General features: G+C 59.8%; 2 protein-coding genes across 3 annotated transcripts; both read left to right on the forward strand.

The window, feature by feature from the left end:
* The first annotated feature begins 1,127 nt into the window (after positions 1 to 1,127).
* On the forward strand, positions 1,128 to 23,017 carry TET3 (tet methylcytosine dioxygenase 3). Of its 2 annotated transcripts, none has more exons than XM_090125641.1 (10): positions 1,128 to 1,227; positions 10,355 to 12,245; positions 13,099 to 13,189; positions 13,342 to 13,435; positions 14,042 to 14,250; positions 14,423 to 14,573; positions 15,024 to 15,113; positions 15,224 to 15,361; positions 15,842 to 16,178; positions 16,588 to 23,017. In XM_090125641.1, exons 2-10 carry the CDS (start codon positions 10,400 to 10,402, stop codon positions 18,321 to 18,323), a joined length of 4,692 nt encoding a protein of 1,563 aa, XP_089981767.1. In that variant the 5' UTR covers positions 1,128 to 1,227; positions 10,355 to 10,399; the 3' UTR covers positions 18,324 to 23,017. The 2 variants fall into 2 exon arrangements, with proteins under 2 accessions (XP_089981767.1, XP_089981766.1); XM_090125640.1 differs by lacking the exon at positions 1,128 to 1,227 and adding an exon at positions 1,549 to 4,722.
* A 969-nt stretch (positions 23,018 to 23,986) lies between these two features.
* On the forward strand, positions 23,987 to 25,119 carry BOLA3 (bolA family member 3). The gene is made up of 4 exons (XM_031602139.2): positions 23,987 to 24,092; positions 24,250 to 24,373; positions 24,739 to 24,827; positions 24,938 to 25,119. The coding sequence occupies exons 1-4, from the start codon at positions 24,060 to 24,062 to the stop codon at positions 25,001 to 25,003; spliced, it is 312 nt and encodes a 103-aa protein (XP_031457999.1). The 5' UTR covers positions 23,987 to 24,059; the 3' UTR covers positions 25,004 to 25,119.
* The last annotated feature ends 79 nt before the right edge of the window (positions 25,120 to 25,198 follow it).

The raw sequence follows: 25,198 nt of genomic DNA on the forward strand, positions 1-25,198 counted from the left end.
AGGAGGGTTTCCCTGATTTCATGGAACCATAAAGGTTGCAAAAGATCTCTAAAATCCCCAGCTTCAACCCCAGCCCACACCCACTATGCCCGCTGACCCAAGTGTCTCATCTCCATGGTTCTCAAACACCTCCCTGTGCAGCTGTGCCAGTGTATCACCACTCTTTCTGACCAGAAATTTATCCTGACACCCAAACTGGTCAGTGTTTGCTGGCAGAGAAGCTGTGAAATCACTCCAACCCAGGACAAGGCGGGGGCATCCCTGAGGAGGCATTGGGATGTTACACCACCATTGCGATTTTGTGGTGTAGCAGCCTAAACGGAGGCGGTAGACCCTGTTTTATGGGCTGGCTGTGAATTCAGCCACTTTGGGGCTGGCTGTGTGACACCTGCCATACCAACACAGCGCTGCTGCCTCCTCCTCATGCGGGGCACAATGACCACAGCCCGGCCCCACTGCCAACATGGAGCACGGCAGCTATCGTAGCGCTCTGGTTCCCTGTGGTACCTTCAACCACCACCCACTCTTTGACGCTTTGTTCCTGCTTTGTCGTGACCCACTTTGTGCTGGCAGAACCTCTTGGCCAGGTCAGCTCACAGCAGCCGGGCCCGTGGCCAAGCCTGCGGTTGGGCCTGCAGCTGGGCTTGCTGTTGGGCCCGCAGCCAGGCCTGGAGCTGGTCCTGTGGCTATTGCTATCAACTTCAGGCTATGCTGCTCCTGCGGCCTGTCTCTGCTCGGGCTTGTGGCCGGGCCTGCAGCTGGACCTACAGCTGCTCCCACGTTAGGGCCTGTGGGCAGGACTGCAGGACCCGTGGCTGGGCCTAAGGGTGGGCCTACAGCTGGGCCTCGGCCGGGCCCGCAGCTGGATCCATAGCCGGGCCTGCAGCACGGCCTGACTCTGCTCCCGTGCCCGCAGTCGGGGCTGCGGCCGGTCCCGCAGCTGCTCGGGCGTCCCGCTCTGCGCTCGGGCCCGCAGCCGAACCCGTGCCCAACCCCTGCGGTCGGCCTGCAGCCCCCCCGCCAACCGCAGCCCCCCTCCTTCCTCCCCCCGCCACACCCCGCCTCCCCCACCCGCTGCTCCGGGACAGCTCGCTGCTGGCCGCCGTCCCCGGGCCACCCCCGGTCGGGGCCGCGCGGCGGGTGGAGGCGGAGCCCCCCCGCGCCGGGGCGGGCGCAGCGCCGCACAAGATGGCCGCCTCGTAGCGGCGGGGGCAGCGGCGGGGCGAGGTAGGGAGCGGCGGGGCCCGGCGGGGCCGGGGCGGGGGGCGGCGCGGCGGAGGTCGGAGACAAAGCGGGGCGGTGAGGCGGGACCCCCCTTCGGCTGCCCCCCCGCCCTCCCCCCACCACGGGTTCCCCGCGCGCCCAACCCGCCCCGGTGCCCCCCCTCCCCCCATCCTTACCGAAAAACGCCGTTTTTCCGCTTTTAATATATTTTCCGGCGATTCCTACCTCCCACCCCCCCTCCCCTTTCTCCGCGGTTCTCCCCTCCTATCCCCTCCCCGGCCTCCCCTTCTCCCCCCCCATCCCCCCTCCCCCATCTCGTGCCCCGCTGCACCGAGCGTGGCGGGGGCCGCGGTGACGTCACGGGCTGTCACCCCGCACCGGGACGGTCCCCGCTCTGCGTCACTCTGCGGGGTGCGGGGCGGGGGCCGCGGGTCCCCCCCCCCTCCACCCCCCTGCTCATCCCTCGGCCCACCCCGGCGACGGCACCGAACGCGGTGGGGATCCTCCGTCGCTGCCGTGTGCCGGCGTTACCGCGAGGCTCCGCCGGGTGCGGGGGTACCGGGGGGTGAGGGGTGGCCCTGGGGATGGACCAGGTGGTGACCCCGGAATGCCACCCTTTGGGGGTGTCCCGGTCTCCAGCCTTGGACCCGTGGCTGCAGGTGACAGAGGCTGCCGGGACCTTGGGGGATGACACGGTGCCCCCATCCCGTCCCTGGTGTTGTGTGGCTGTCCCCAGGTGTGGGGTGGCACGGCAGCGACATGGTTGTGCTGTTGTCTGTGCCCTAGAAAGCCTTTCCCATGGGGTCTTGGCACATTGGGTGCAACCTGTCCCCCAGTCCTCTGCCTGCGTGTATTGGGGTCCCAATCCTCAGAATGTCACAGCCCTCGGTCCCCTGCCCACGTGTGCTGGGTTCTCTGTCACCTGGCACTGAGGTCCCCACAACCCCAAGCTTTCAGGTTGTCTCCCCACGTGTGCCCGTTCTCTGGTCCCTATCCCCACTGCATCCGTGTCCTTCGTCCCCTGTTTGTGCATGCTGGTGTTCCCATCCTTGGGACATTGCTATCCCACACCTGCCTGTGCATGCAAAGGTCCTTCCTCCTTGTTTCTGCAGTGTCAGGTTCTCTGGTCTGAATCCCTATGGTTTCAGAGTCCATTGTCCCCTTCCCACGCGTGCTGGGCTCCCTTGTCCTTGGTCCTGTGTTACCAGGATCCTTGGTCTCTTGCCTGCATGTGTCCCTTGTCTTTGTCCCTATGGCTTGGGGTCTTCAGCCCTCTGCCTGTGTGTGCTGGGATCTCCATCCTGTGCCCAGTGCAGTCCCTGAGCCTCGTTCCATGTGTGTGTTTCTAATGGCACAGCACCAGCCCTGCCTTCACCATGGTTGGTGTGCTGTCCCCGCTGCAGCGTAGGGCACGAGTGGGAGCTCCCCAGCCTGAGCCCCATCTGTGCCACCCTTGAGGCTCCAGCGCCTCTTTTATCTCTCCTTTGAGCTCAATGCAAGAGGGTGCCAGACCCAATTTTTTCTTTTTTTGAGGATAAAAGAGCTTTTTTTTTTTCCCCTGGGCCGGGATCCAAGGGGAGATGAAATGAAACGGAAAGGGGCTGGAGGTGGAACAGCTGCAAGCTGTCCTCGCTCCACATCCACCCACCACACTGCTGCCAGCACTGGGAGCTGCTCTCTCCCCATCCCTTTGCCCATGGGGTGAGGGATTCGTGGTGTTGGAACTGTGGGCAGGTGTCTGCTGGATGTTGTAGGGGTCCTGTTGTGGCTGATGATGCAGGATGTTTGTTTGCTTCAGCTAAAATGGCAGTTCTTAAGGGGGGGGGGAGAGAAAAAAAAAAGATGGTTTCTGCACATCTCTTGGATGCATCTTTTTGATTCAACGAGGTTTTGCTGTCGAGTGGTGGAGTTGGGGACCTGGGAGCTCCCAGTGCTGCAATTTCCAATGCAGCCAAATGAGCAGGGGAGGGGGGGTGGGGGTGGACCAACCCACTCCGAGCACTCCAAACGCTGTAAAAAATTGATTGGAGCAAGTTCTAATTGCTGCAGTCGTCAGCGTGGAGGCCGGGGGATGCTGTGTAATGTCTGGAGGGCTCGGCTCCAGCTCACTGGCTGCAGTGCTGGCTGCTGATGGCATGGCCACCGCACTCCCTGGAGCAGGTCCTTGCTCCCCAGGTGGATGAGGACACAGGGAGCCGTGGGCCTGTGTGAGTGCCGTGCCAGAATGCAGTTGGGTGCAGCAGAAGGCTGAGAAACACGAGAGCACAGGGCTTTAATGACCCCTGGAAGCCCCAGCTTGGCGTTGCAATTGGAGCTGTTACAATTAGAGCCGTCGCATTTAAAGTGCGTGCATTTAAAGCCTCTGCTTTTAAACCCGTGGTGGTTCGAGCCGTTCCGGTTACAGGTGTTGTAGCAGAGGAATGGGGCTGACCCTTCCCTGGTGATGCTCGTGCAGAGGCAGCTGCTGCCTGTCCCTGCTGTCCCAGGACTCTTCACTGGCGGCTGCAGCCTCTCCGAGCCGCTGGCAGCCGGTGCTCCTGGCCGGAGCACGCTGCCTGCCTGCACATGGCTTTTTTTAGGTTTACAAACATTACGGCCCCGTGCACACGTCGCTTCCCCCCTCCCTTCCCGTGAGTCATCAGCCCCGTCACCAGTGCAGGGGAGCGCAGGCCAGGGAAGCCGGAGGCGGCATCTGCGCTTCCCCCCTTGGCGCTGATGACCCCAGCAGAGAAAAAAAATAGAAATTGGGTATTTTTTTCCCCTCCCTTTTTCGGTCATGGAAAAGGTTGAGCGAGATGAAGAAGGCGCGGCGGTGACGGCCGTGATGATGCCATGTCTGTTTGCGGCATCGCCCGTGATGGGGCGTTTTGGGAGAGGATGGCAGCACAACCTCCATCCGGGGGCTGCGCGAATGCGGTTCTATGCCTGGAGATTTTGGAGGGGGCCAAGGAACCGGTGGCATCCATTGGGCTGAGCTTGGAGCTGTGCGTGTCCCCTGACATGGGATGGAGCATCGGCCTCTGACTGCGTGCACGGAGGTGCTGGAGCCCCCGCGCTGAGCTCATCGTGGCTGATGTGGCTGCGGTGACTCAGCAGCGCCAGCGCTGACTCAGCGGCACTGCGGACCCCAGGAGGCAGCCGAGGTGGGAGGGGGCTGTCATTTTCTGGGGGAGAAAAAAGGGAAATTTTGTGCGGTGTGCTGCAGAAGCCATTGTGCCGGTGCTGATCAGGACTGCATTGAAAGGATGTGATGCAAACACGTCCCTGTGTAGAAAGCCTCCTGCTCGCTTTTCAGATGGTTCTTCAGCACTGTGTGTAGGAGAGATGCAGCAGCTCTGACTGAGCATGTGTCTGAGCCCGTACATAGGATAGAGAAGGAGCTTGCCCTACTCAACCCCATCTTGCTGCCTTGCTAACCTCATGGTGGGGGTCTTCATACCTTCCCCTCCGTGGGGACCTGTCTGTGCGCCAGTGCCAGCTGCCGGCCGCCGAGCTGGGGTGAGTACAGGGAAACGTGGGGAGGGCACTCGGCGGGGGGATGTGGCTGTGGCAGTGTTCCCCTTGGGGGGGGCAGCTAGCTTGCACACGGAGCTTTCAGCTGTGCGTGCGCATAGAGATTGGAGCCAAACAGGAAAATGCACCGTCCGCTTCTGTACTTGCAAGAAAGAGGATCTCAGCCTGAAGCCAGTGAAAGGGGAAGCGGCTGTCCCCATGTCTCCTGCCGGCTTGCAGAGCAGGATGTGTCCCCCAAGAGGCTCTTCCTGGATGTGACTTGGTTCCCGTCACGTCCGCTCTGACATTTCAGGACCCCCCTGGCTCTGGTGGGGCACGTGGGGTAGCGGTGGTGGTGTTTTGGGGTGAGTCAGAGGGACTGGGGGAGCAGCATACAGCAGGCAGGGCATCGCGGGCGCGCTGTGTTGGGCCATGCCAAGCCTGCCCTGCATCTCGCTTTCTCCCCGGGTGCTTTTCCCTGCCGGGACGGGTCGTGGTGGTGAAACCGGCTGGGGGAGCCGGTGCTGTCCCCGCGCCCAGACTGGGCAGGGCCGGGCTCCCACTCATCTCCCTGCTCCTGCCCGCCAGCCATCGTGCTGCCGACGTGTTCGTGCTTGCTGCACGCACGTCCCTCCTCCTCCTCTGCTGAAAGCTTGGGCTGCTGAAGGGTTTCACGAAGCAAGGAGCGGGGCCAGGGCTGCGCATCCCCCAGGTACAGCGGGCCATCAGGTGAGCTTTGGAGAGCCGTGCACCCACGGTGCAACACGGGACCCTTGATCCCAGCAGTGCACACAGCCCTGGGACGGGAGTTGGGCGGCTTTGCGCCATGGCCACCAATTCCCGAAGGCTGGCCGGATTTCTGCACCCTGCTTGCGAGGCAGAGGAACTGGGCGAGGGGGAAATTCCCACTGGGGTTGATGGGAGATGTGCAGGAGGGCACTGTGCCCTGTCTCCCTGCAGGCAGTGCTGTCAGGGCATGAGGGGCTGCAGAATGCAGCCCGGCCCCACATGGGTAGCTCAGGTGGGTGGCAAAGTGCTGCCGGCACAGGGAGAGGCTCAGCACAGCCTCAGGCGTTTCTGCCACAGCCCACGCACTTTCCTATTCCTTCCCAGGTGAGTCCACGTCCCTTCTTTCCTTTACCTTATGTTCTTTCCTTTCCTTTCCCCTTCCTCTCTTCTCCTTTCCCCTTAGCCTCCTTTTTATCCCTTCCTCTCCTTTTTATCCTTTCCATCCCTTCCATTTCTGCTGGAGCACCGCTTGCCTCCAGCCGTTCTTTTGGCATTGCCCAGCCGGCCGCAGCGCCAATCTGGTAGCTGAGCGCCTGCACGAGAGGAGTCAGCTGTTTTGGACTGAAGCCTCTCCAAGAAACAAAAATAGCGCCACGTTTTTTTTTTTTTTTCCCCTTTTTTTTTTTTTTTTTTTTTTCTTTTCCCTTTAAAGAGCTCTTCTCCCCTCCCTCGCTGCCGGTCAGAGCAGCCTGACGCAGCCTGGCAAGCCATTCTCCCTTTCTCTTGCCAAATGCTGGTTCCCGGCTCAGTGCTGTGATGGGAACGCCAGCCCTGTGCAGCTCCTGAGGAGCTGATCTGGCTGTGCTGGTGCTGAGCATCCCATAGTGCTGTGCCCTGCAGGTTCCTCCTTTTGCCCAGCTGGAGTGGGACCTCAGGGGCTGCTTGCGTGCGCGGGGATGAATGTTCCAACCCGGCTTTGAAAGGCATCCAGGGTGGATTAACAACAGATGCCGGTGTGCAGCTGCTCTCGGTCAGGACGATTTTGGAGGAGCTGCATCCAGGCACTCAGCTCCCCTTTGCTCCATGCATTAAGGGTTGCCGCTGGGCAATCCTGCTCCCAAACACCTTTGGTTTCCCATCTTTTCCCCCTTGCTTTGATCAGCTTTCCCATTGCTTGCAGCTTGGCTGGGCTGGGAAATGCTTTTCCTGGATCCCCACCAGAGAGGATGGGGTTGGAAATGTTTCCTGGTGGAGAAAAATTCCCCGTCCCTATTGCAGGCTCCTGGTGCTGGAGCGGTGTGAATATGTGTCATTAAACCAGCTTGTTCCCTATGAGATGGAAAAGAGGATGAAATGCTTGTCCCAATGGCATCCAGATCAGGATTATGGCTCTGGGGATCCCTGAGAGGCCCACGGAAGCAGGGATGGGTTCCCTGTGACACAGCCCTGCCATAGCTCTGCCTTTCCGCCGGGCTAAATGAGGACAGGAGCGAGCGGCTCAAACCCAGTGCTGGGGTCAGCCGGGGCCACGGAAACAGCTTGGAAAACAAGCGGGCGGCTGGGAGCGCCGGGAGGGGCTCCATGGCTCTCCAGTTTGCTTTTCCCAGGGCTGTCGCATCCGCTCGGGGCATCCGTGCCACCGGGCTCCTCTCCAGCATCCCCCACTGCCGGCACCTTGGTGGCATTGAGCAGCTTTCCGTGCCCGCTGCCGCTGTGGCTGAGCAGCACATCCATCCCCAGGGCGTGCTGCCGGCCGCGTGCCCTTCTTTGGGCTGTGCTCAGGGATGCTCACCCACATTGGGCTTCCCCATCCCGCGGGGGCCCCACGGTGCCCCAGAGCCTGGAGGATCCCGGGGCTGCTGCCAGGGGAAGAAAACCACGAGCGCGGCACGGGGCCGGCAGCCAAACAGCCGCCTGCCTCTTGGCCGGCCCCAGCCGCTGGCGCTGGCAGCACTGCTGACCTCCCGAGCACCCTGCCGTGCCCTGGCTATGCCAGCACTGCATCAATTCCTCCCCCCTACACCTCCCCCCCCCCCATCCCAAACCCCATGCCATGCATCGCCACATCTGGGCACCTCCATATCCCAAATCCCTTCCAGTGCAATGATTTGTGGTGGGATGAAGCGCTCGGCTGCTCCAAGCCCAATGCCTGCAAAATCAGTTGAGATTTGTGTGTGTGTGGGGGGGGGGGGTTACAAATACCCCAAGCACCCGGATAAGGGATTGCTGCTTCAGCCCCCAATTCATGGGGCCGGATGGGCCTCGTGGGTGGTTTCCCGGCGCTGGGGATGAGGACCAATCCTTTGCCTGGCGTTGAGGTGCTTGTTTCCCAAATGTGTGGTTTGGGACAAGCAGGAGCACAGCAGAATGCTGCCTGCATCTCCAGGGCGCCTTTGCTCTATGTTTAATATAGGGCCAGGGGGAGATGTGGCACAGTAACATAAAAAATAGGGAGGGAGAGGGGAAAAAAGGAGGAAAAAGGCCTTGTGGTGGCTGTGGCACTGCAGCTGGGGGGATGCCTGGTCCGCATGGGGTGCTGCTGTTTGTGTAGGGTGTAGGGGGTTCCTGTATGTACAGCTTGCTGGATCTGTGGGGCTGCTGGGCCTAATGGCTTGCCAGGTCTGTGGGTCTGCTGGGTATGGTACTTGCTGGATATGAGTTGCTTGAGTTTATAGGGTTGCTGGTTGTGTAGGGTTGCAGGTAACACAGTTCTGTAGGGTTGCAGACTGCTGATGGCTGCTGGTCATAATTTGCTGAGTAAACAGAGGTGCAAGGGATGTAGGATTGCTGGATGTGTAGGGCTGCAGATCACATGGTGTTGGTCAGTGTGTGGGGCTGCAGGATCTATAGGGCCATGGGATATGTGGGGTTGTGGGATGTACAGGCAAGGGGATCTACAGAGTTGTGGGTTGTGGGATGCACAGGGCTGTGCGGTGTACAGAGGAGCGGGTTGTACAGGGCTGGGGGATGTATGGGCTGGGGGGTATACAGGGCTGCAGGATGTATGGATTATGGGATGTACAGGGTTGTGGGATGCATGGACTGTGGGATGTATGGGCTATGGGATGCACAGAGCTGTGGGATGTATGGGCTATGGGATGCACAGAGCTGTGGGATGTATGGGTTATGGGATGTAGGAGGCTGTGGGATGTATGGATTATGGGATGCACAGAGCTGTGGGATGTATGGGTCGTGGGACTCACGGGGCTGTGGGATGCATGGACTGCGGGACGTGTGGGTTATGGAATGCATAGGGTTGTGGAATGTATGAGGCTGTGAGATGTGTGGGTTATGGGATGCGTGCAGGGTTATGGGATGCACGGGGCTGGGGGATGTACGGGTTTATGGGATGCAGGGGTTATGTGATGTACGGGTTATGGGATGCACGGACTGTGGATGTATGGGGCTGGGGGATGTACTGGACGCATCGAGCCGCGGAGCAGTGAGGCTGCGGGCTGTACGCGTGACACGTGCCGGCTCTCCAGAGCCGTCCGGGCGGTCCGGGGGCTGCGGGGCCGAGCTCACGTTCCCCCCCCCCCCCCCCCCAACCCCCCCTACCACCCCCACCCCCTCCTTCCCCGCCCGTACGTGCGCGCGGCGCCGGGGCTGATGGCTCCTGCAGCTGCCGCGGGGGGCGGGGAGCCGCGGCCGGGCGCGGTGCGGCGCGGAGCAGCGCGGGCGCCTCCGTCCCTCTGCGGGCGCCTCGTCCCTCCGCGCCGCCGCCGCCGCTCCCCCGCAGCGTAAGTGCCGCGCCGCGGCCGCGCCGGTCCCGGTGGCTGCGGAGGAGCGCGGCGCGGGCCGGGGGTACCCGGCGGGGTCGGTGCGTGCCGCGGCCTTTTTTGTTTTCCTTCCGCCCAAAGCGTTGGAAACAGAAAGGGGAGCGGGGGGGGAGGGGGGGAATAATAATAAATAAATGAAGCGGAGATGATTTTTAGTTCCTCGGAGGGATTTCCCCTTCTTTTCACGACACGCGGACGGGGCCGCTCCGCACCGCGGCGTTCCGGTTCCCCCCCAACTCCCCCCCCGGGGCGGTGGGTGCGCACGGGTGGGTTCCTCGCGGCGGCGCTGGGGGGAGAATCGCTGTTGGTTTCGGGATGGAATCCCGCGGCCCTCCCTCTTCCAACCCCCCCCTCCCCCCCACGGCGGTGCCGGGAACAAAAGGAGCGGTGCGGGAGGCCGCGTGCAGCCCCGCGTGTTTCCCCCCCCTCTCGGTCGGATGAACCGCAGGGACGGCCCTCGTGGGGAAGCCTCCAACCGGGACAGGGCCACGCGTGCGGGAGTTCCTGCGGGGGGGGGCTGGTAGGGGGGGATCCCTTCCCTCCCCGATGCGGAGGGGCCGTGGGAAGGGTGGATGGGGCCGCTGCTCTGCGCTGCCAGTGGGGTTCACCCCTACTTTTCCCCCCGGGGGGATGTTTGGGGCAAGGAGGACTCGAGATGCTTCTCTCTGCTTCCACGGGGGTTTTGCTCTGCCTGTTGCTCCATCTCTCCCTACTTTTATGCAGCCCCAGAAAGGGGTGAAGGCATCCCCCAGCCCTGCACAGGGCTCTCCTATTTGTGACAAACCGCAAAATAATCCGCATCCCATCCCTCGTGGCACTGAGACCTCCACCCATGGGCACAGAGATGCCACCTCCCCTTTCCCCCCATGTCATGCCCCCACTGGGGCGATGGGCTCTGGACCCTCTCCTTTCTGCCCCACTCCTTGCTCAGTGCCCCATGGCTGCGGTGCTGAGCTGCAGTCCCAGAGAGCACAGCTCCTTGTGGGCCTTTGGGATGCGGGGATGAGAGGGGCGCAGGAGCACCTGCAGCTGTGCTGGGATGGATGGGGGGGTGGTAGGCTGTGGGGTGGGATACGAGGCACAGGATTTTGCAGCGGTTACTCACACCCCTCCTCTCTCCCTGCTCTCAGACAGGTCCGGGGGGCGATCCGGTTGATGGCCCCAGAAGAGGCCCAATGGAAGAAGGGCTGATCGACTATGGCGGCGAGAGGACGCTGAGCGAGGGCGGCCGGCTGGGCCTGGCCGCTGGGGGCCGGCCGCAGGCGGGGGGCAGCACGCTGATGGAGCCCAGCGGGTGGCTGCCCGGCCCCCCCGCCGGCCCTGCACGCCTGGAGGACGCCCGCAACCTGGTGGCCTTCTCGGCAGTGGCCGAAGCGGTGTCTTCCTACCGGCTGCCCGCCCCGGCTTCGCCCTCGCTGCTCTACAAGAAGTTTGACACCGAGATGAGCCGGGGAGGGCTGGCGCCGCGGGACGGCGTGCCAAGGGGGGAGGACCTGCACGCCCTCAAGGCCGCCCTCGCCCTGGCCAAGCATGGCATGAAGCCCCCCAACTGCAACTGCGACGGCCCTGAGTGCCCCGACTACCTGGAGTGGCTGGAGCAGAAGATCCAGGTGGCCCTGGGAGAGGCCCCGCTGCCCCATGCCCCGCCGCCCCCCGACAAAGGTGCTATCGCTCCCCCTGCGGTGCTGGAGGCCGCCGAGCCGTGCCCATCGGACGGCCTCCCCTTTTCCCAAAGTGCACTGAACATTGCCAAGGAGAAGAACATCAGCCTGCAGACAGCCATCGCCATCGAGGCACTGACGCAGCTCTCGGCCACGCTCCCTCAACCTGGTGCTGATGGGCCGCCCCCCCCTCCGCCACCGCCGCCGCCGCCCCCCCCGGTGCCCCCTGCCCCCCCGGAGCCATCCATCAACGTGGTGCCTCCGTCCGGGACCACCGACCCCATGGCGGAGCTGGAGCAGCTCCTGGGCAGCACCGAATACATCGCTGTGGCCTTCAAGCGGCCCGAGGCCGGCAGAGCCCCCCCTGCAGCAGCCCCGAAGCCCCCGGATCGGACGCCGGGCAAGGAGACAGCGAGCAGCCCCCGTGTGCTGCAGGAGCCTGACCTGCACAGGAAGACGCAGCTGGTCCTGCAGCAGCACCTGCACCACAAGCGCAGCCTTTTCCTCGAGCAGAGCCTCTCCGCGACCCCCCCGGAGCGCCCGCCTGGCTGGTGGACCCCCAGCACGCCCAAGACCTTTGAGAAGCAGGCCAAGGAGAAGAAGAAAAGGATTCAGCCAGACAAGCCAGCCCGCAAGCAGGTGCAGATCAAGAAGCCCAAGCAGAAGGATTCACAGCCGCTCTTCCTGCCCTTCTGGCAGATCAGCCTGGATGGGCTGCGGACCCCCGCCGAGCCCCCCGCTGCAGCGCCGCAGCCCGAGCCCCCGCCGCCCACCCCGCGCCCACCCACCGCTCCCGACTCTCAGGAAAGGGGTACCCCTGGGGGGGACACCCACAGCCACCCACTGGCGCCGGGCCCAGAGGGAGCGCCGCCCGCCGTGGTGGATGACAAGCTGGAGGAGCTTATCCGGCAGTTCGAGGCCGAATTCGGGGACACCTTCAGCCTGCCGCCCACCGGGACCACCGCGCTGCCAGAGGGGCAGCCGCCAGCCCCGCAGGTGCCCCCCACTGCCGCCAGCACCGCCACCGTGACCCCCAGCAGTGCCGCCCCTGGGGGCTCCGTGCTGTCACCGGGGAAGGGACCTCCTCCAGAGCATCTCTTCTCCGTGCGCTCCCCCAAGCAGATCAAAATTGAGTCCTCTGGTGCTATCACCGTGGTGTCCACCACGTGCTTTTACTCCGAGGAGAGCCAGAACGCCGACGAGGCGGAGGGGACGCCCACCAAGGATGAGGTGCCGCTGACCCCCACCCTCAGCGGGTTCCTGGAGTCGCCTCTCAAATACCTGGACACGCCGACCAAGAGCCTGCTGGACACCCCCGCCAAGCGCGCGCAGGCCGAGTTCCCCACCTGCGACTGTGTGGGTAAGTGGGGGCACGGGGTGTGGGGGTGATGTGTGGGGCTGGGGCTGTGCCATGCTGCTGGGAGGTCCTTCGGTGGGAGTGGGAAAGTCACCCCGGCAACACCTGGGGGGCACTGAGGCTGCTCCGCAGCTTTGGTGGGACTTGTCTTTACGGCCAAACCGTGCAGCTGCGTTGGCTGCAGGGCAAGTTTGGGCTTTCTTCTCTCTTGCTTTCATGGCCAGGTGGTCAGTGGCAAGTGAGCGCTTTATCCACGTGTTTTTGTGCTGGCATTTGTTACACTTTGCAGCACGGTGTTTGCAGCCCGGCTACTTCCACCGTGCCCTTCTCCCACGGGCTCTGTTTTCTCAAGAAAAAGCCATAAGAGAAAACAGTTAAGTGGGAGGCGGGGCTCAGTGCTCCATGAGGTGCCCATGCTGTTGGATACTGCGATGCAGTCGGCCGTCGCTGTGCATCCTGCACTGATCCCTGCCTGGGCAGCTGCAGCGGAGCTGCTGAACATGATGAGAATGAAAATCAGTGCTGGGAGCATAGGATGGGGCTGAACCATGTCTGACCCTGCTCTGTGGGTCCTACCCCTGCACTGCCCCTATGACCTTTCTGTTCCCACAGATCTCCCAGTTTTCCCCAGTGTTGTCAGGAGCTGTAAACCCAGAGCAAAACTCTCTCAGCCCTAAAACACTCAGGACCAAAATAGTGCAGTCAGGATCGAGGCTTGTGCTTTGTCAGTGAGGAAATGCCTGATATTTCATGCAAAAGTGCTTCATTTGAGGGAATTTGACATTTGGGGGATGTGGTTCCCAGAGGACACCCCAACATCTCTGTCATCCCCCCCTCCCCTGGCCTTTTCCTACAGAGCAAATCGTGGAGAAGGACGAGGGGCCGTACTACACCCACCTGGGCTCGGGGCCCACCGTGGCATCCATCCGGGAGCTGATGGAGGAGCGGTAAGGGACCCCCACCCCAACCCCTTGCAGGACCCCGACATCGAGCCAGGCTATGGGCTGTCGGAGAGGGGGGGTCTTCAGAGGGCAGAGGGGGAGGTGTGTGGGGTGAGACCTCAGCAGGACACTTGTGACTGATGTGGGGCTGCCCACAGGTACGGCGAGAAGGGCAAAGCCATCCGCATCGAGAAGGTCATCTACACTGGGAAGGAGGGGAAGAGCTCCCGGGGCTGCCCCATCGCCAAGTGGGTGAGTGAGTGCCTGCAGCCCCCAGACCCTTTGTGGCACCAGCAGTGCAGCAGTGGCCCCAGAATTCCCCAGGGCTGTACATCGCTCTCCATCAGTGCCATTCAATCAAACATGGGTTAGGGGGAATGAAACAGCCCCAAGCTCAGGGCTTCTGTCCCACCCCTGCCATACTCAGCATAATGCTGCTGTCTGTCCCCTCTCTGCTTGGGGACAGGGAGGTCCTCACCATTGGTAGTCATGGAGACCAGGACAGGATGCTCAAGGTGTAGCAGTGAAGGGCAAAGCAAAAGTGGCGGCCACTTCTGGGAACCTCTGCAGGGCTTCTCACTCTCATAGAATCATAGAATTATAAAATCAATAGGGTGGGGAAGGACTACTAAGACCCTCTGATCCAACCATCAACTCAGCACCCACAGTGCTCACCCAGTGTCGTCCATCGACTGCTGTGGGCCTTGGGGTCACTCTGGCACCCCAAAGCCTACATGGAAGGACATACCCAGGGTTGTTCCTGCGGCTCTCTTCTCCGTGTTCCTGTGGGATGGTGCAGAGGCAGCCAGCACCCACTGGTGGCGACCTGTGTGCCAACTGGGCCCGGCTGTTTGACAGGTGATCCGGAGACACAACCAAGAGGAGAAGCTGCTATGCCTGGTGCGTCACCGAGCTGGCCACCACTGCCAGAACGCTGTCATCATCATCCTGATCCTGGCCTGGGAGGGCATCCCCCGCACGCTGGGCGACACGCTGTACCAGGAGCTCACTGACACCCTCACCAAGTACGGCAACCCCACCAGCCGCCGCTGCGGCTTGAATGACGAGTAAGTGTCAGTGGGTCACCACACCGGCTTGGGGAAGTGGGTCAGAAGGGGACACAGGTGTTCTCCCATGTTTCTCACTCAGAGGGGCAGCTGTCAGCCCTCCAACCCTTAGGGAGGGGGATGCTGTCACTGCATTGGTGTCTGATGCTCCTCCTCGCTGTCCCTCCTGCAGCCGGACTTGTGCGTGCCAAGGCAAGGACCCCAACACCTGCGGCGCTTCCTTCTCCTTCGGCTGCTCTTGGAGCATGTATTTTAATGGCTGCAAGTACGCCCGAAGCAAAACTCCACGGAAGTTCAGGCTGGTGGGGGACAATCCTAAGGAGGTGAGTGGCACGGTAGTACTGGGAAGAGGGGGGTGGTTTCCTTTTAGCCCTGGCTCCAAGTTTTGGGAGGAGAAAGTCTGAAAATAGGGTCCCTTATAGTGGTTTTGGTGAGCTGGGGAGAAAAAACGACGGCCTGACCTGGTAAGGCTCTCACTGATGTCTCAGGGCATTGCTGCCAGGTGTGACAAATGGGGCCTCCCTAAAAACCTCAGGGAGATGCAGGAGAACTCTTGTGTTGTGCAATTAGAAGCACAACAGACTGAGGCTGGGGGTTGAGTAGCCCAGATGTCACCAGAAACTGAGGCTGTGCGCTTTGTGTGATGGCAGACATAGTGGGGAAAGTTGGGCGCAGTGTGATGTGCAAGGGCTGCATCCCTGATTGCATCCCTGCTGCCAAAACCCTTGGGTGATGTCCTCTTGTGTACGAACGCCCAGTTTTCTCTATTGCAGGAAGAACTGCTCCGGAAAAGCTTTCAGGACTTGGCCACTGAGGTTGCTCCGCTTTACAAGAGGCTGGCACCACAGGCCTACCAGAATCAGGTACCCAACCACCCACCTTCTCCTGGGCTCTGCAGCCTGGCGGCCAGCAGGATGGGAGCCGGGTGGCAGCATGCAGATTTCAGGTAACTGGAGCCTTCTTGTTCTGCTAGGTTACCAACGAGGATATTGCAATAGACTGCCGGCTGGGCTTGAAGGAGGGGAGGCCGTTTTCAGGGGTGACAGCGTGCATGGACTTCTGTGCTCATGCTCACAAAGATCAGCATAACCTCTACAATGGCTGCACAGTGGTAAGTAGGCACTGGTGAGGCTTTTCAGGATGGTTTCCCTTTGGCTGCTGGTGCCTTTTTGAGCTGCGTGGTGTCCAGCTGATCCTGTAGGGAGCATTTTGAAGCAGAGATGTCTGAGCCACTGTCACCCCAGATTGGTGGCTGATCCTTGGTGCTTGCACTCATGGAGCAATTTGTTTTTTGATGCTTCAGTCCTTCAAATGAAAGCGTTGTGTCTGCAAGGCTGAAGCTGTCCCCACCAGATGTAAGCAAAGCACCAATGGGAACTGCTCATTTGCTGTTGTCTGACCCAAACCCCATAGGAAGTTTCCAGACAGCAGCAGGGGAGCAGAGTGGGCTGGTGAATGCACACCAGTGCAAGCCTGGGGTGTGGATTGGTGTTGAGTCAGGGCTGTCACCACTATCTCCCTTGGGCTGCAGTTGTCATCATCTCTAGAGCTTGGCAGCCCCGTCCCCTCATGGCCTCCTGCGCTCCCCCAGGTCTGCACGCTGACAAAGGAAGACAATCGCGTGGTGGGGAAGATCCCCGAAGATGAGCAGCTGCACGTCCTCCCCCTCTACAAGATGTCCAGCACGGATGAGTTTGGCAGTGAGGAGAACCAAAACGCGAAGGTGGGCAGCGGGGCCATCCAGGTGCTCACATCTTTCCCCCGTGAGGTGCGTAAGCTGCCCGAGCCCGCCAAGTCCTGTCGGCAGAGACAGCTGGAGGCAAAGAAAGCCGCAGCGGAGAAGAAGAAACTGCAGAAGGAGAAGCTGATGACACCAGAGAAGATCAAGCAGGAAGCGCTCGAACTTCCTACACTCCAACAAAATGCAGGTAATGGGGACAGAGCTGAGGTCGCATGGCCCCAAGCTGTCCAGAAAGCAGTGAGGGGATGAGGATGTTCCCTTGTGGCTTTGGGAGGTGTAATGGATGGGGGCTTTCTTGGGCCACAGGGTGCACCAGCAGTGCTGTGTGCAAGTTGGCATTACCAGCTTATGCTGTGGGGTCTGGCTTTGCACTGTGGTTTTTGTGGCGTCCGTGCTTTTGCTGCATCTCAGCAAATGGGTGCAAATTGCTGCCAGCGCATGGGGTGATGCCAGTCACAGCCAGGCTGACTCGGCCAGCGATTCTGTTGCTGTTGAATTTTTGAGGCTGTCTGGGTTTTCTAGGCAGGGGGTCCTCAGTTCCTGCTGGTGTCTCCTTGGCCAGCTGGTCATGGTGGCTGTGTGTGCTGTGCCCACAGGTATGGCGTTGAAAAGTGGGCTCTCCCCACAGCCGCTGAAACCTTCCATCAAAGTGGAGCCGCAGAGCCATTACAACGCCTTCAAGTACAACGGCAATGCGGTGGTGGAGAGCTACTCGGTGCTGGGCAGCTGCCGGCCCTCCGACCCTTACAGCATGAACAGTGTTTACTCTTACCATTCCTACTATGCACAGCCCAATCTGCCTTCCGTGAACGGGTTTCATTCCAAGTTCACGCTGCCCTCCTTTGGGTATTATGGTTTTTCCAACAACCACATGTTCCCCTCGCAGTTTCTGAATTACGGGGTGCCCGAGAGGGGTGAGAGCTGGGTGAGCAACAGCTACGAGAAGAAGCCCAACATTCAGGTGCTGCAGGAGAACCTCAACCATACCTACAGGAACACGGATTTCCCCGAGCCCATCCCACACAGCGTCCGGAGCAAAAACCATCACCAGCGCACCTACGAGCGGGCCAGCCGCTATGCCAGCCAGCAGAAGGCGGCTGCGGCCGGGGTGCACAGGACTAGCACAGGCTCGGAGGAGGCATCACCGTTTGCACAGAACTGTTTCGGCAGCAGGGCCATCAAGCAGGAGTCCCCAGACCCCCCGCCCAGCATCGAGCCCCTAAACAATCCTGCAGCTGCCATGCCCGGCACCGGTCTGGCTCTACCCGCTGTCCCCGTACCGGAGCAGCAGTGGAGTCCTTACAAAGCATCGTCCCGAGGTTCGTCTTCACCTGAGCGGACTAGTGCGGCTGAGAGCTCGTGGAGCAGCCTGGTGCCAGGAGCCGGAGGACGGGAGAAGCTGAGCGCCTTCGACGCTGCCGTGCGCCTGCCTCTGCCAGAGAAGCAGTGGCCCAATGTCCTGGCAGAAGAAGCGTCGTCGTCATGCAGTTCCAGCTTGCTGCCGAAGCCGTGGAGCCCCTGCAAGCTGGGGGAGACGGTGCTGGGCGGTGCGGGTACCCCGACCCTGCGGGACAAGGGCTGGGAGTTGGGACCGCTGGGCTTCGGCTCGGCCCTGCCGGAGCTGCCTGTGTTCTCCGAAGAGCCGTGGGGTTCTGGCAAGGCGGAGGGGCGGAGGACACCGGCACCCGTGGCGGGGCTGCCTGAAAAGCCGTGGGAGGCAGCGGTGCGTGAGAAGGGGGCGGCGGGGGTCCGTCAGGAGAAGCCGTGGGATCCCTTTGGGCTGGAGGAGGGCGTCGAGGAGGCATCAGTGAAGGCGGTGAAGGAGGAGGAGGAGGAGGAGGAAGAAGAGGAGGAGGAGGAGTGGTCGGACAGCGAGCACAACTTCCTGGACGAGAACATCGGCGGCGTGGCCGTGGCGCCCGCGCACGGCTCCATCCTCATCGAGTGCGCCCGCCGCGAGCTGCACGCCACCACCCCGCTGAAGAAACCCAACCGCTGCCACCCCACCCGCATCTCCCTGGTCTTCTACCAACACAAGAACTTGAACCAGCCCAACCATGGCCTGGCGCTGTGGGAGGCCAAGATGAAGCAGCTGGCGGAGCGCGCCCGTGCTCGGCAGGAGGAGGCGGCGCGCCTGGGGCTGCAGCAGGACGCCAAGGCCTTCACCAAGAAGCGCAAATGGGGCGGCGCGCTGGCGGCCGAGGCGGCTACCAAGGAGCGGAGGAACGCGGTCCCCACGCGGCAGGCGGTGGCCATCCCCACCAACTCTGCCATCACTGTGTCCTCCTACGCGTACACCAAGGTGACGGGGCCCTACAGCCGCTGGGTCTGAGGCGGAGGCGGCCGCCGCAGCCCTTCTTACCTCAAAGTCGGCAGCACTGGAGTCCCGGTGCTGCTTCGTGGTGCTTTCTCCTCGGGCATGGGGGAGAAGAAAAAAAAAAAAAAAGGAAAAAAAAAAAAAAAAGCAGGAAAAAAAAAAAGCAAAATAAACCCAACGCTTGGAAACAACGGAATCGACGCGGGTGCAAGCCGCACTTGGCAAAGAGTAGGAAAATAGGAAAGGAACAATGCTCTTTGACGTTTTTCGGTAACCTAATATTTATATCTCTGTGTTTTTTTAATCTATCCTTGTGCACTGCAAGAATGGAGAGAGAAGTTTATAGCGTCCTTTCGCAAAGGAGAGGTTTTTAATTCCACTTAAAACCGCGTATTTATTGGATTATTATTATTATTTTTTAATCTGACGAGAATGACGAAGCCGACCTTCAAAAAACGAAGCGAACATCGAGGAAAAAAATACATGGATAAATTAAAAAAAAAAAAAAAAGAAAAAAATGAGAAACAACCCGAACACCAAACCAGCGTATAAAGGCAGAGGTGGACCTTCCCAGTGCCGTGCAGGCAGCGGGGATCAGGGACGGCCTCACAGAGCCACCTGGAAACGAGTGCTCTAACGTCAGCCGGATGCACCGAACATCCAATTTTTTAATTGTTGGTTCCCAAGGACCTACAATGGCTGTTTTACAACTGGAGGAGTCCATCCCCATGGGTGGAGACCTCAGGGCATCGTGTGGAGGGTGCTGCTCCCGGAGCTCCATGCTTGGGTCCGGGGCTCTGCGTTCGTTTGGGGCTCCGTTGCCCTAAGAATAGGAGCAGCTCGGCTGCGTCTCCGAGAAACCCAACAGGAATCAAACACATAAATAGGAAAAAGAAAAAACACAAACCCACAAAACCAACACAAAACTGTGAATAGCTAGCGTTGCTCTCTGTACATCACTGTTGCTGAAGTCTGGTGCTTTCAGTCTCTGGGGGACTTTGGCCGTACGAGCGGCTCTGGGAGGAGCAAACCCAGACTCTGGGACTCGTCTCCCCACACTCTCAGTCCGATGGGTGAGTCGGCGCGGCGATGCGCTCCGCGTTTTTCTCTCCCCAGGTGCCATCATCTCACCTTCCTACAGGTTGCTGTTCTTCCCACAGTAAAAAAAAAAACAACCAACCCACCAACCAACCAACTTACCAACCCACCAACCATCCAACAACACTGCGTGGTGCTTTCCCAACAACCTCAGCTGAGGCTGCCACCCTCGAGCCATGCTGGGCGCTGGGTGCGGGACGGGGCTGCGCCGTCGCTTTGCACTTCCAGGTGCCTTTTGGGGAACACGCGAGCGAGAGCCGGCGCTGTCACCGTGCTGAAGTCACCGTCTGTGTTTACTGCAACCCCACGCACTGGCACAGCTCAGCAGGATCTCGGTAAAACAGCCTGAACCTTTGTGTAGTCAGTCTGATTTTAAAACCTGTACATAGGGAAAGAATTTTTTAAAAAAGCACTTTCACCTAGATTTAAAAATGAAAGCGAAACTTAAAAAAAAAAAAAAAAAAACGCAAAAAAAAAAAAAAAAAAAGCAAACTCCCTCTTCCCCCTCCCGACAACTTGAAAGCAGTATGTTTTAGACACAATTATGGTGGGAGAACTGTAAATACTGGCAGAATATTTAACATGCTTTGTCCGTCCTTCATAATTTGTTTTTTTTTTAACTGTAATCTGTAAAGTCGCGTATATTTGACAAGGAAATTCAATGAGCTATTATCGCTTTTCTTATAAGTACCCAATAGCATATCAGGATTGTAGAGTTCATGGCAAGTCAGTCCTTAGGTTGGCCTGCGGGTGCCCTGGGGCTGCGTGCCGCAGGGCTTGGCTTTGGGTATTGGCCATGGGGTTCAGCTGTTGGTCTTGGCCATAGGTCATGGCCGTGGTTTTGATCATGGAGTTCAGCCATGGGACTTGATCATGGGTCTTGGCCATAGCATTTGGCCATTGGTCTTGGCTGTAAGTCTTGACCGTGGAGCTTGGACATGGATCTTGACCATGGAGCTTGGCCGTGGGGCTTGGTCGTGGTTTTAGCTGTGAGTCTTGACCGTGGAGCTTGGCCATAGGGCTTGGCCATGGAGCTTGGCTATAGGCCTTGGCTGTAGCATTTGGCCATGGGTCTTGGCCATGGGGCTCAGCCGTGGTGCAGCGGCAGTGCTGTTTGGAGGTCTAAGAATGAAAGAGGTCGGATTCGGGTGCCGGCCTTGGTTTGCTTCGCCCAGGTCTTGTCTGACTTCCATGCTGTAGGTTGTCGCAGGGGTGCCTTGAAAGCTTTGCGTAGATGATGTTAGCAAGAAATTTGGGAGAAAGGGGCGCGTTTGGAGAATGTTTCGGTCCGTGCAACCTGTCTAAGTCCTGCTTCCTTGGAGGTGTCTGGTTTGGGGGCTTGCTCCAGTGCGGCGTCCCCCCCTGCCTTGAAGGGAGGCTCAAACTGGTCCGGGGGGGGGGCAGCGGCGTGTGGGTCAGGGCGAGAACTGCTGCAGTCTCACGTTTTTACACTACATTACGTATAACCTACCTCAAATCTCAGTCATTGAAAATTAGCATGCTTCAGACTTCTTATATGAAAACTAGAAAACTATGCACAGCTCTTTAACCCCTTGCTGCTGAGAGTCTGTTTTAAGCAAAATCTTTTTCTTTATCTTTACCAGCACCCGCGCTTGTCCCACCTGCGCTGAAGCCATGGGGTGGAAGCACTGCGGGGACGTCCTGGTGCGGGGTGGGCAGTGGGGTGTGCTGGGGGCGGTGTTTTTAATTGCATCGGGGCCGGGGAGGGGAGGGAGGGGGAGGGTGGGGGGAAGACACTTTGCAGCAGGTCGCAGCCACACTGGTGCTAGAACAACACCCACGATGGGAGCCGGGGGGAGATCTCCGCACTCACTGCAGTGTTCCCAGCCATGGTGGGTACCTCGGTGCTGGCCGGGGGCCGCTCCCCCTCTTGGCACTCTTGGGACGAGGCTCAGGAAGGAGAAGGAAACCAGAATCCCTGAGGTGCCTCAATTGTTAACTTTTCATTTTAGTACTGGAATATGCTTTGTGGGCTCTTTAAGGCATATTTTTATTAAATGAAATCTTCTAATCAAAATGGTGCTATGGTGTTTTAACAAACTGTATCATGCTTCTGCCTGATTCCATCTTGCCGAGGTGCTACTAATGTATATACGAAACTAGAGAACCAAGAAAAAAAATCAAAAAAAAGCAATGATGTCGTTGAGAAGGAAGTTTACTTTTCCGGAGCGACAGCTCAAAGCGTGCCGGGAGCATCTTGTTCTTATGCAAACAGAAACCGGTGCCACGCTGAAGCGTTGGGGGCACCTTTGCTTTGCGGCAGCTTCGTTCCCCTCCAGGAACCAAGGGTGGGCAGACACGGTGCTCAGATGTGGTCTTCAGCCCCAGCGTGTGGCCATGGTGCTCGGGCACGGTGCTCGGCCCCGCGCTGCGGACACGGTGCTTGCTTGTGGTGCTCGGTCGCGGTGCTCGGCCACTGCGCGTGGCCTCGGTGCTTGGCTGTGGTGCTCAGCCAGGTGTGTGAACACGGTGCTTGGTTGTGTGTTGGTGCCCAGCGGCGGTGCACGGACTCGGTGCTCAGCCAGGGGTGTGAGCGCGGTACTCGCTCACGATGCTCGGCGCTCAGCGGTGCTATGGATGTGGTGCTCGGCCACACCGTGTGTGAACGTGGTGCTTGGATGCGGTGCTCAGCCAGGGAGGGGAACGTGGTGCTCAGCTGTGGTGCTCAGAGCTGGTGTGCGTGCACTGCACACGGGCACGGTGCTCGCTCGGATGGTGCTCAGGCACCGAGCGCGGTGCTCAGACGTTGCCCGCAGTCACGGTGCTTTGAACAGGGTCCATGGACACAGTGCTTGGGCGCGGTGTGTGGACGTGGTGCTCAGGAACAGTTGCTCAGGCGTGGTGCTCGCCCACCGTTCACCAACACTGTGCTTGAACGTGGTGCTCAGACGTGGGGTGTGGATGTGGTGCAGGGGCACAGCGCTCTCCCACTGGTGCTTGGTCCTGGGGTGCTTGGCACTACACAAGGACCTGATGCTCACCCCCCGAGCACAGCCGTGGCGCTTGGATCTGGCGCACCCAAACATGGTGCTGGCACCTCCTGGCCCCGGAGCTCCTTTCCCTCCCTGGAACAGTGGGTTTTGGCTGCGGGGAGCTGTGGCAGGGGATAGCTGGGCTTCACGCTTCTCCCATCTCTTCATTCCCTTTCCACCTCCCCGCTCTCCTTTCCATTTTTTTTGGGTTTCATTGGTGCTACTTTTTCCCTTTGGGTTCCCGTGAGCTGAGGGGGCAGCAGCCCCCCGTGCCCCAAACCAGGCAAATACCTCAACCCCACACCCCGCAGCGCCGCGGCAGCGAAGGCAGTGAAACCGGGGCGAATCTTTCCGAAATCAGGGATCCTTTCGCAGCGGTGTTAGTTCCTATTTTTATTTTTTTTTCCTTTCATTGACCCTTTCCGCCCGGGCTTTTCCTCATTTTCGCATCCTTCAGGGATTACAAACTGCCGTAGTTTCAGCCTTGTTTTATTCTGGGAGCGTTTCGCCGGTGGGGTTTTGCACCGCGGCGCAGAGAATAGGAAGGAAAAGGAAACGAGTGAACAAAACAAACAAGAAAAACGAAACAAAACCCAACAACAAATGAAATAAAAAGCGCCATTTCTGTGGGGTTCAGCGCTCGGGATTCGATGGCAGGAGGGTTTGGGGTTGCGTTGCTGTGGCGTTTGGTGGGGTTTGGAGGAGTGGAGGCGGCAGGGGGTCCCCCCAGGGACACACTTGAAGATTCCTTGGCCGGCTCGGGGCTGTGGTTACTTGAAATGAAGTTTGTTTTGTTTTTGTTTTTTTGTTTTTTGGTTTTTTTTTTTTTGTTGTTTTCCGGGGCGGATCGAGGAGCGGTAGATTTTTCCCATGTCTCAAGGCAATAGGATTAATGTGTATTAAACTGTAGATAACTCCTAGGACAGTAAATTTATGCCGATAATTTTATTTTGTATAATTTTCCCTTTTCTTTCTCCTCTTTTGTGTGTTTCTTGTTTCTTCAAACCCTTTTCCTCCCCCCCACCCCCTCCCTTCAGTGTTTTGGTAAATTTATTTTTTAGGATGCCTAAAAATCGCAAGTATGGACCCTCCCCTCTCCCCTCCCCCCCCTTTTTTCTTCCCCCATGATTTTTTTTTAATTTGTATTTTATTCTAAGTTACACGCGGCCCACCCGGCTGCAAAATGTATTATTCCTGATATCTTTAAAATATTGTGGGTGTTTTAATAAATTTTATATTTATTTTTTGCACTCAAATCGGGGGCCGTTCTCTTTGGCTCTGCGTTCAGACGCGGGGGGCACTGGGGGGGGGGGGGGTGGTTTGGGGCCCGCGCTGCGGGGCGGTTCTTGGGGTCGGGATGGGTTCTGTGCGGTGGGGTTTTTTTTGGGGGGGGGTGAGGCAGGATGAGGCCCGGGGGGGAGCGGTGGGACGGGGCAGCGCTGGAGGGGAGGTGAGGCCGCTGTGCGCTGTGGGGATTTGGGGTGGGTGGGGGCGGGTTGGGGGGTTGGGGGGGCGGTTGTCTACTAGGCCTCTCTTGAGACCTCCGGGCCGGCAGGGGGCGCTGTGCCGCGGCGCGGCCTTATGACGTGGCGCTCGGCGATTGGCGGGCGGCGGTCACCTCTACGCTCTCCTCCGGCAGCGGGCGCGCGCGCCGCCCACGATGGCCGCGGCGGGGCTGCGGAGCCGCGGGCCGGTGAGTGACCGAACGACCCCGAGGCCTTCGGGCCTTCTCCGGCCCTTCCTCCCCGCTCCGGCAGCGTTGAGGCCCCGCGTGGGCCCAGCTGCAACTCCCCCCTCCCTCCCTATCCCCCCTTCAGCCCCCGGAGCGTTCCGCTTCTCTGTGCCCGCAGCTCCTCGTGCCGCGCGGCGCCTGGCGCGGTTTCTCCGCGGGGGCGGACGGGGAGGAGCGCGTGAGCCGCGTCCTGCGCGAGAAATTCCCCCGCGCCTCCGCCATCCGCGTGGTGGACATCTCGGGTAAGGAAAAGGCTTCTACCATCCCGAACGGCCTACGAACAGGGGGGTTTCTACCTCGGAAAGGGTAGAAAACAGCAGGACAAGGGGAAATGGTTTGAAATTGAGGGAGGGCAGATTTCAGTTGGATGTCAGAGGGAAGTTGTTTGCTGTGAGAGTGGTGAGGCGCTGGAACAGCTGCCAGAGAGGCTGTGGATGCCCCGTCCATCCCTGGAGGCGTTCAAGGCCAGGTTGGATGGGGCCCTGGGCTGGAATGAAATGTGGAGGTTGGTGGCCCTGCGTGTGGCAGGGGTTGGAGCTTCGTGATCCTTGAGGTCCCTTCCAACCCCAGCCGTTCTGTGGTGCTGAGTGGGCCGCGCTCCTTGCAGGTGGCTGCGGGGCCATGTATGAAATCCACATCGAATCGGAGGAGTTCCGGGAGAAGCGGACGGTGCAGCAGCACCAGATGGTGAATCAGGTGAGAGCACGCAGAGCAGGGCTGCCCGGCCCTGAATGGGGAGCCCTGCTTTTCAAGGCACTCACCTCTGTGTTGCAGCAGAACACAGCCCGTATGTTCATCTGTTGCAGGCGCTGAGCGAGGAGATCAAGAGCATGCATGGGCTGCGCATCTTCACCTCCGTGCCCAAATCCTGATGGAGCTGAGCGCTGCAGGAGGGGGCGGAGGGGGGGCGGGCTGCAGGGGGTGACCTGCCCAATAAATGTGTAGCTGCATGAGGAGGCTCCTGGACCACGCTGGGGGGGGTGGGGAGGGACAGTGCTGCTACAGCCTCCACCCAAGGGGAGCTCTGCAAAGAGAACAATGCACCTAGAGTGCAGGCAGCAGGGGGG

The sequence above is a fragment of the Phasianus colchicus genome, chromosome 27, assembly GCF_987193195.1.
Source record: "Phasianus colchicus chromosome 27, bPhaCol1.hap1.1, whole genome shotgun sequence".
Classification (NCBI taxonomy): Eukaryota; Metazoa; Chordata; class Aves; order Galliformes; family Phasianidae; genus Phasianus; species Phasianus colchicus.

Bases quoted from the DNA above. Each gene is read 5' to 3' on its own strand.
- BOLA3 (XM_031602139.2), top strand. From the start codon at position 24,060: ATGGCCGCGGCGGGGCTGCGGAGCCGCGGGCCG. The intron at 24,093-24,249 runs GTGAGTGACCGA...CTGTGCCCGCAG, and splicing joins GGCTGCGGAGCCGCGGGCCG to CTCCTCGTGCCGCGCGGCGC. The intron at 24,828-24,937 runs GTGAGAGCACGC...CATCTGTTGCAG, and splicing joins AGCACCAGATGGTGAATCAG to GCGCTGAGCGAGGAGATCAA.
- TET3 (XM_090125640.1), top strand. From the start codon at position 4,645: ATGGTGGGGGTCTTCATACCTTCCCCTCCGTGGGGACCTGTCTGTGCG. The intron at 15,114-15,223 runs GTACCCAACCAC...TTGTTCTGCTAG, and splicing joins CACAGGCCTACCAGAATCAG to GTTACCAACGAGGATATTGC. The intron at 16,179-16,587 runs GTAATGGGGACA...CTGTGCCCACAG, and splicing joins TACACTCCAACAAAATGCAG to GTATGGCGTTGAAAAGTGGG.